This window comes from Fulmarus glacialis, unplaced genomic scaffold, assembly GCF_000690835.1.
Source record: "Fulmarus glacialis isolate BGI_N327 unplaced genomic scaffold, ASM69083v1 scaffold9268, whole genome shotgun sequence".
NCBI lineage: Eukaryota > Metazoa > Chordata > Aves > Procellariiformes > Procellariidae > Fulmarus > Fulmarus glacialis.
This window is the reverse complement of record NW_009228927.1, coordinates 12,433-22,439: the sequence shown is the minus strand read 5'-3', so window position 1 is coordinate 22,439 and position 10,007 is coordinate 12,433. Positions and strand designations below refer to the sequence as shown.

General features: G+C 42.5%; 1 protein-coding gene across 1 annotated transcript; it reads left to right on the top strand.

Moving 5' to 3' along the window:
• The first annotated feature begins 6,745 nt into the window (after positions 1 to 6,745).
• On the top strand, positions 6,746 to 7,438 carry LOC104081060 (zinc finger CCHC domain-containing protein 7-like). The gene has a single exon (XM_009583656.1). It carries the CDS (start codon positions 6,746 to 6,748, stop codon positions 7,436 to 7,438), a length of 693 nt encoding a protein of 230 aa, XP_009581951.1.
• The last annotated feature ends 2,569 nt before the right edge of the window (positions 7,439 to 10,007 follow it).

The window sequence follows — 10,007 nt, the reverse complement described above, 5'->3', positions numbered from 1 at the left end:
GGCTGGGCTCTGCCCACCGTGCTAGTGCGGGCTCTCGGAGTGCCGAGCACCTCGAGTTCAAAGCCTCCTTGCCATTAAACAGATGTGCGAGTCACTGCCTTAGTGTCCGTGTCTGTCTCGGGCTGCAGCGTGTCCCAGACCTTAAACGAACTCCCGAAACGGGCACACGTCCAGCCACGAGCAGACTCAGGCCTCAGGCTCGACCCGCTGCTGTGCGAGGGCTCCAGGCAGAGCGCAGGCCTGGAGAGGAGGGGGCCCGGTGCCGACAAGGTCTCGCTGAGACGTGGTGCGGAGTGGTGCCCCGTATAGCACAACCATCAGTGGTGTGCGTGTGAATTGACTCCCGTTTGCTACGCCAGATACTCAGAATTTGTATTTCTTTCACACTGGCACAGCTGTGTTCAGGTCACCAGACTGAATTCAGTCTTGATCTAAGGAAAAGCAAATCTATTAATTTGAGGATGTTTGCACAGTTACTGTTAAACACAGTTCTGAAAGTTGCTAGAGGGAAAAATCTTCCAAAAGGCTTGAAGTAAACTTTGAATGTTTTGTTATTTTCCAGGGTTTGGGTGTGGAAGATATATTCCTGTGATCTCCTGAAGGTATAGCTTATCACTAGAAAAACATTTACCTCTTCTCCAAAACTTTTCTTTCCTTTACACTTATTTGCACTGTAAAGAAAGTACAGAAAAGAAACATTCTCTCAAACACACAACAAATCAACATAAGTACAAGTTTTACATCTCAGCATTGAGCAGCGCAGGTTATCCTTGGAAGAAACTAGTGACAAAGTTTAGCCAAAAATAACTAATAGCAAATGTCACCATTAGATCAGCTTTATGGTGCTGTCTGCCTTTTTCTTGGCTACTTGAAACTGAGACGATAGGTATAGTACGTACTTGTCAGGGTTTGCTTCGTGAAAACCGAGGGAGTGGCTGCCCTGGAATCTACCTCATGACATCTTCACATGTGTCACTGTGAGGACATTTCTACCCTAGATTGAGTACATCGGTGCGGGGAGCTGCTCTAATTGTCTAACGGTTGCACATCTCACCTTGGGTGGCAAACGAAAATTGTTTCTTTCTCACCTGCTTTGAGTGCAGCTTGGTTATCCCCGTAAGCCGAAGAAAGATCTGTGTTACGTTTGGTGCAGAAACACAATGCAAGTAAAGAAAAAACCTCTCTCCTGACATTGAAGTCTGATAATAACCATATATTGTTGGCGGTTTTTTAGAAAATCTGTTCAGATTTGACATTTGCATACCTTTGTAGGGTAGCAAGAAGACCAAAGATGTGATTTTCATTTAGGTGCTGCGCTTCATAACAATAATTTTGATTGCTTATCTCCCCTGAAAAAGAGGTATGCAACTTCTTATGAAGAGTACAAAAGCAGTTACAGCAGCTGAAATGAAGATTTCATTAAACTGCATTTGAACATTTAAGTTCTTTATCAATTTCATGTAGGTTGTACCTGTGCAGTATCTTAACAGTCCGAAGTACTAGGGAGTTTATGTATCACAAATATGAGTAATTAGAAAACTGAGAAAGGGTCTAGTCTGCACACAACTATAAAGTCTGTTGACGTCTCCAGCCATTCCGATGTCTGAACCTCTATTCTGATAGATACTTGTGGTTTTAGGAAGTTGTTGGTAATTTCCTCGAAAGAACTTTCTTTTCCATTTTATTGTTGTTCTAATCTGTAACAGAGAGTCTGATGATAGAGTTATATTTTGTCTTTACCTCCCAAGACAGCAAAGAATATTTTGTTGCTGTATTTTCAATGCAGCCTTTGTCATAAAGTGTTAGATTTGACATTACTGCAAGGATCAAGCAGAGAGCAAGAAAAATAAGGAAATACTTGGAATTCACTGATGATTTGTGGTGGGAATAATACACTTGCCTGAAAAGTCATATTTGCAAAGGATGAAAAAGTAATCTCTTTTGCAATTCATTTTTTGTTTGTTTGTTTGAGAGTTTTTTCCTTTAAGAAATCTCAATATTTGAAGTTAAGCAGAATGCATATTTGAAATGGCAAGAGGAAGGGAGAAAAAGGTTACTGTGTGAGCTCTGAAAGATTTTAGGAGTTGGAAAAGCAGGAGCAGCAGAAGTAATAAAGTTAAGCAGAGGAAAGGAGGAGCTGGCAGGGAGAAACAAGGTATGTGAAGCAGCAATGGCATGGGAAGGCCTGGCCTGAGCATCTTACTGGCCCTTATGCAAAGCCCCTTCTGCACGTATGTTACACTTGAGTGTCCCAAACTGCTTTGAAATTGAGGAAGCAGCTGCCTGCATGCAACTTGAAAACTGCTGTGGGTGTTCCAATTAACTTGTTTGTGCTGTTTCTCCCTGCCTGCATGTCGCCCTCAGCACCTCCCTTCTGACTGCACTGTGCTGCTGCCAACATTTGTTACTTTATCAAGTGGAGGATGTTGGAATTTTTTAATGGACTAGATGAAAAGTGCTGGCAAGCAGTCTTTGTAAATGATCTGGCAAAATGATCTCCTGCCATTTCTAACTATAGCCATCTGGAGTTTTGTTCAGAAATGGTTAAAAGAAATTCAAATAGCTATGATTTTTTGATTTTTTTATAATATCATTAGCCCTTTATCTGCACTGTTCTTACTTAGGGCCTACCAGAGAGGCAGTCAGGTACTTTTGAGGGAAGTTGTGCGCTGGGTTCAGGTAGAAATGCGACTCCTCTTGATGAAGGGATGGGGTTCTCCCGTGACCTAGGGTTTGAAGGTTGGCTTTTTTTTAAAAGTAAGGCAGGCCAGTTCCAAAGTATGATGCGTCAGTGTGTTATGCTCTCTGCAGCGTGTATTACCTATCAGATCGCTAGTCTGTGCAGGACTATTATTTTTAATGTCATTTTCACAGTCAGACATGAGGGATGTCCTTGTCATAGTCTAGCTGGTAGCAAAAAGGACAATTGCCCATAGTCTAAACCTTTCACTGATGAAAGGAAATCTAAATTGCTGAAGACTGGCAGTCAGATATGTCTTTCTCTGTTTAAGTATTAGTATGAATACAATAAGACTGCTTCACTTTGACAATCTGAAAAACAGCACAACTTTGTCTGTTGAGCTCCCCTTTCCTAGAGTCAGTGTTTTTGTCTGCTTTAATGCTGAACACCTGAAATAGGTGTTTCTCACTCTGTGATTAAGAGGTGAGGCATAGCTATTGCCTGAGTTTGAGGATGGTGAACAGTAGAACTAGATATTTTCAGACTGCATAGAGATGCTAATGTTTCTCATTTCTCAGTGGCGTACCATACATGCTGAGCAAGACGAAGAGCCCTTTGTCATTCCAGTCGTGCGTGGACCTGAGAGGACGAGGAGGAGCTGTTGTTTGACCTGAGCTTCTGGGGAGGACAGATCAAAGTAAGTGTAGTGCAGTGCTGCCTCTTCTTACTCTTGTCTTCATTATGAAGTGTCCGTGAGTCAGCTCCTTGGGTGCTCTTTGAGACTCGTGATCCAGTAGTCTTGTTTAGCTGCATGATTTCAGCAATGGTCGTGTACTTATTTTGTGTAACTTTTTCCAGCGGTTGACGGAATGGGAAGAAAAGAGTGCTTGAATTAAGTTGGCTTTTCGAGTATCAGTAAAATTGCAGCATGCTTCAAGGGGATTCTTTCATTTCCTATATTACTGAAGGTCTCTTTTCTCATGTCCCATAATCACAAATTAATATTGTAAATGTGCTTGATTGGAGCCAGCTCTGCTTTAATTCTCACCGTGTGGATGGGAACAGGCTAAGACCTGTTGGAAAGGGTGACCCCACATAATGTTGAAAAAAATATTTAAGTACAGGTGCTTCAGTTGGTCTGTCAGGTGCTTTTCTGTCTTTTTTTTTTATTACTTGTAATTGTTCAGGTGACCAGCGTTTTACTTTTTCCTCCTATCTACGGCGTACAAACCTAAACACTGATATAAAATAGGTTTATTGTGTCTATTACCACCAAGTTCTGACGGCTTTCTTGCATACTTTATTGGTCATAATAGATATTATATTTACTTAAGAACCCAGATGAGAGAGGCAGAGTCTAGCAGAAACAGGTAGATCCACGTTATCCTCAGGTTATTGCTGCATGCATTGTGCTGCTAAGCAGACTTCTATGTTGGCAGGTGTAAAAGTTTCCAGGAGGTTATAGTCATCGTGTGGATAGAAGAGCTTTTAAAACAGATTCTATAAACCTCCGGCTGTTAAGTTTTAGGACTGTATTTGTAGGTTAGAAACCAACTTGAATGTATTAGGAGATAGCGGAACTGAGCACATGTGTGGATGAGTAGGGTTCTGATGGTCCTTGGATGTGATCTCAGCTGGCGATGATCGAAGCGACTTCTTTAGCTGTGCAGGTGAGTTTGAATGATGTATGCCGATCTACTGGAAGCCTAAACAGAAAAGGGTACAGCGTATGGATTGTCAGTAAGCATTGTATTTTCCTGCTTGTGCGCTCATGTTTTATGTGACTTTGCTTTGTTTATTTTTGTGGGAAAAGTGTTTTCCTCTTATTTTGACTTCTGGTATAACAGGAATACAAATGAGGTCAAATCTATCATGATCGGGGAAGGACTCTTGCAGGGTGTGCGCAGAAAGCTGTCATAATAAGAGGCTTTGAGTTCTTTAAATACCATAATTGCACAAATTACTTATGTACAAAGCTCCCAAATCTAAATTTTTGTACTTGTGTATCCGTATGTGAATTTAAACAATCCATGCAACTTCCTTCCAAAACTAAAAAGCTGAACTCCATCTGACAGTTTTCATGTCTAAAAAATCTTGTTGGCTTCCCTAGGAGGAACGGTAACAGAGAAATGAAGATAGACTTTTCAGATAAATTATTCCCTATCCTCTCCTCCACGCGTGATGTGGTCATGTAAATGAAATAATGTATCTCATGAATTAGGCAAAGCAACTTCAGAATGCCTCTGGATTTCCTGTTTCTCTAGGGAGTAGGTTGTGAACTCTAGGGACACTTGCCATTGGGTTGGGATCACAGGATAGTTGAGGTTGGAAAGAACCTCTGGCAATTGTCTCGTCCAATCCCTTGACTCAAAGCAGGGTGACCTAGAGCAGTTTGCTCAGGGCCACGTACATCTGGGTTTTGAACATCTTCAAGAATGGAGGCTCCACAGCCTTTCTGAGCAACAGAGCAAAAAAGGGTTTTTTCTTATGTTTAAGTGGAATTTTCTGCCTTTTACTTTTTGTGTCTGCTGCCGCTCGTCACGTTGCTGGACACCACTTGGAAGAGCCTGGCTCTGTCTTATTTACTCCCCCCCGCATCATGTATTTATGTACATTGATAACATTCCCCTGAGCCTCCTCTTCTTGAGGATGAACAGTCCCAGCTGTCTCAGCCTCACCTCATATGACAGATGCTCCAGTCCCTTAATCATTTTAGTGGCCCCTCGCCACACTCGCTCCAGTATGTCTGTCTTTTCTAGTACTGGAGAGCCCAGAGCTGTACACAGCACTCCGGATGTGGTCCCGTGAGCACTGACTAGAGCAGAAGGATAACCTCCCTCACCCTGCTGGCAATGTTCTTCAGGAGCCGAGGATGGTTTTTTGTCCCAAAAGTGTATTGGCTTATGGTCAGCTTGTCCCATCCCCAGGTCCTTTTTGCAAACCTGCTTTCCACGCAGTGGGCCCCCAGCCTGTCTCCTTCTCAGGTGCAGGACTTGGCATTAACCTTTGTTGACCTTCATGAGGTACCTCCAAATGGCAGCACCATCCAGTGTATCAACCACTTCTCCCAATATTTGCATCATCTGCAAACTTGCTGAGGGTGCACTTTGTCCCATCAGCCAGCTCTCATAGCGTATTTGTTCAAAAAGCAGTATTGCTGAGCACATGAGAAAGGAAATTGGGGCTTTAGTCCTGGATCCACCAAAAAGGCCATTAATGGTTGTAGATAATTATTGCTTAACTGGTAGCAGCACAGAGGTGTCATAGCTAACCTTGAGCTGGGCAGACCACTGTTTGCAGATATATCTTCCTCAGGTCTAAGAGCATTGTAGTTGCATTTTCACGGCATTGTAACTCAGTTCATAAGTCCTGATGGGACAATGTGACATGCTAGTTTCTAAGAAGGGTGCAGATTTGTATACTACCTTTACTATTCTTTTTTTTTATGCTACCTTCAGACCTGAGCTTGTGCAGAGCCCATCTGAGTGCTTCTGTATCATAGCCCTAGCGCTTCTCATAATAGGGTTAAATTCTGAAGTGCCAGTTCAGGTGTAGATAGGCTCCAAGTTACTTCTGTCAAATACTGCTGAATGTTTGTCCTGCTCTTTCAGGTATGTATACAAGATGTTACTTAGTAAAACAAGTTGCAAAGTACCCAGAATTAATACTAGTTGGCGGAATGATCAAAACTCAGATTCAGACACTCATTTGGCTCCCAATCCATGCAGGTACCCTGGTTTTGAACCCAGGATGGAGAGGAGCTGTGGAAGATGAGAGCACATTAAGTGCAACTTTCAGAAGCCACGGTAGTTGAGGTTAAAGTAGGAGTTAAGATTAAAGCAGGTGCACCTGTAAGTAGCTTTTGCTATTACGGATTTGAGCATTGATTGTTGTAGCCGTTAAGTCTGCTCAGTTTTATCTTCTGTATGCAGAGCTCTATGACTAACCTTAGCAATTTCAGAAATACCAAAGGTATCATTTGAAAGATGGTTTTGGGCATACATTCATGACCATTCTGATATAACCTTTTGGTTTTTTGTAGGTACAGACTATTCGCTTTGCAGAATGTTTGTTGGATATGAAGACGCTGAGGATACTGAAGTGTATGAAGATGAACTTTATCACGAGGAGTCATCCAGTGAGCAGAGTGTTGATAGCGAGGTGGAATTTCATCTCTACAGCCAGATCCACTATTCCCAAAATCTTGGAGAAATCAGCACGCTGGAAATGGATGAAGAAGCCGATGTTGCAGGAGTCACAGGTCATAGTTCAGTGCTAACTGAGAAACAGTATGAAGACAAGAAAATCACTGAATTCATTGATCGTGGTGCTCAGCTTTCAGATGACCCTGAGATCATCGTCTTGTCTGATACACCAGATGAAGACAGTGTTTACAAAAGCAAAGTAAAGAAGTCAACAAGCTCTTTAGCTCACAGTAAAATACATATCCATCCAGGATCTTTCACACCAAATCATGCCGAAACTGCTGGACGTGATACCCTGTATGCTGCTGGATCAGGCACAGATATTTCAAGGCAAAGGAAAAGCCATGTTGGGAAGCTTAACCCAGTTAGTTCTGCTGGAGCTTGCTCCATCCAAGACGTGTTGGTAATAGATGATAGCTCGGAGGAGGAGAGCTTGATATCTGAAAGTGATAATGTTGAGAGTTGGATGCTTTTGGGAGGCGGTGCAGATGATAGAGATGAAGGTATAATGTTGAACCTTGAAGGCTGTGCAACTCCTGTCAGCGAAGGTTAGTACTTTTTTTAATCACTTGTTTATTCTTCTGTATGTGGGAGGATTTGTCTGCAAAGATACTGATGTTAATGTTTGAAAAGAAAGATAAACAGAAAGCAAATTGGAGTGCGTAATGATGGGTGCAAAACTATGATGAAGGAAATATTTATACCATCTCAACACCATTATTTCAGTAGTGTCATATATAGAAAGACAGCATTTTTGCTGGTAGAAATTTGGAAGCGATATCAGAGTGATTCACGTTGTGAACTTTCCAACTTTCCTGTATATTTTGTATTCCTAAGAGCATATAAGAAGTTGCGGGGGGGGACAAGGGGAGGGGGAGTGAAATAAAGAGGGAATATGTCGTGGTTTAACCCCACGCAGCCGCTCACTCACCGCCCCCTCCTCCGGTGGGATGGGGGAGAGAATCGGGAGAGCACAAGTAGGAAAACCCCCGGGTTGAGATAAAACAGTTTAATAATTGAAATAAAACAAAATAGAACAGTAATAGTAACAGTGAGGACAACAACAATAACAGACTATACAAAGCAGGCGATACACAATGCAACTGCTCACCGATCACCGATCACCGACCACCGACCGCGTGTCACGAACCGGGGGCTTTTTTTTTCACCTGGTTTTTCTACTGAGCATGATGTCAGATGGTATAGAATACCCCATTGGCCAGCTGGGTCCACCACCCCGGCTGTGCTCCCGCCGCCCCGTGCGAGCATCACCCAGCAACAGCCAAAGCATCAATGGGCCATCAACGCTCCTTTCATACCAAACCCAAAACACAGCACCCCCCCCAAGCTACTGGGGAGAAAGTTAACTCTGTCCCAGCCGGAACCGGGACAGAGTACAACATTTTCTTATTGTAAACAAAGTAAGTAGAAAAAAAAACAGTTTGAGGACTAAAGACATAAAGAAAATCAGGTAGGAACTGCATAACAATAAAAAGTTTGCTGAAAAGTGCTGCAGGGTAGGAAAGTAATGAGTGCTCATAATCCAGGGAGTAGTGTCATTCCTTTTTTCGTGATGGGATTTCTGTCCCCCTGCCCCTGTCTGTCTTGCCTCATAGCCCCTCAGCAGTGCAGAGGGGCTTGTTAGGTCTTTGCTGTATGCTAGACCAGAGAAGTTACAACTCGGGAAAGGGATGAACTGTAACAGCAGAGGGCAAGAAACGGAGGGGAGACCTTCTGAGCTGGTTTCTCTTCCAGAAGCAGATTCTGTAACCACTCCTTCAGGAGTCTGGCAGTTTGGGCTGTTGATCCAAAATTTACTGTAACTTCTTGTATGGATTCTGCACTAAATAATTCAGAGAGATTCCCAATCGCTAAAACTAACATAACATTTCAGTATTTTGCAAAATACTCCTCCACCTTACTGTGCAGAAGGTTAGTAAATGTGATGGTTAGCGTGGTAGATTTTAGATACTGTCACAAATGGGTGGTTTTAAGACCGCGTAAAGAATCACTGGCAAAGGTATGGGCAAAGGGGGATTTTAACAGAAATTTATAGAAACGTGACTTAACAGAATTTGATGGCAAGGTTCACTCTATTACTTATTACATGGATTAAGTTACACAGGGGAGAATCGTATTAGAATTGTGTTAGAATGATTTCTACAGAGATTAAGAGTAAAAGGATAAAAGGGTGAAAGGGTAAAAGGTAAAAGGGTAAAAGGTGGACCCTCCCGTTGAGTCACGAGGTTCAGAAGAGCTCCGGCTGGACCCCATCTTAGTCTCAGACTTGGACAACAGTTTATGTCTAATACAGAAAGGGATAGGAAGGACCTCCCGTTGGGTCACGAGGTTCAGAATAGACCCCTTTGCTTTGTAAACTCCTCTTCAGAGAGGAGCCTAGGTGGGGCTGGATCTACCCTTAGTCTCAGACCTGGGCAACGGCAAAGGGTTAAGGGTTTTAGCAGCAACTTAGAGTCCTACAATGCTTAAACATTGATCAATTTGACAGCTGCACAAAGAATTAGTCAAGTTGCTACAAATACTACAAAGATTAAAACAACTTAACTCCATACTTGTTAGTAACTGTATAGATAAATGCGCAAAAAGATCTAATCAATCAATACATATATATCTACAGATTATAACTGTACGGATGAGCGCGCAAAAAGATCTAGATCAACAAATACATAGGTATAGCTACAGATTGTAACTGTACGGATGAGCGCACAAAAAGATCTAGATCAATCAATATATATGTATATATATATGAATATGGTACCAAAGCTGAATGAAAGGCCTAGGATTAGCTAATTATAAAGGTATACCTGTTAAAAATTCCCCTCGAGTACTGTGAAATACTCATGATAAATGCCTTGGCATTTCCCAACGAGCGAAGAGTTGAGCCCCGAGGAGCGTCTCAGCCCAAAATCTCGGTGATCCTCTAAGTATCACAAATTCGAGTTTGCGAACTCTGAGAGGCGTCCCACTCAAAGGGACGTACTGGATGCAGCCCGCTGCGGTCCAGGACAGCTCAAAGGGTCTCACTTGGTACCGCTGTTCATAGGTTTGCAAGATGATTGGCTTTAGTCATCAGTAAATTTCCATTTTGGCTACTATCCGGC

What these genes read in the sequence shown, in the direction of transcription:
- LOC104081060 (XM_009583656.1), top strand. Translation starts at nt 6,746, where the DNA reads ATGTTTGTTGGATATGAAGACGCTGAGGATACTGAAGTGTATGAAGAT.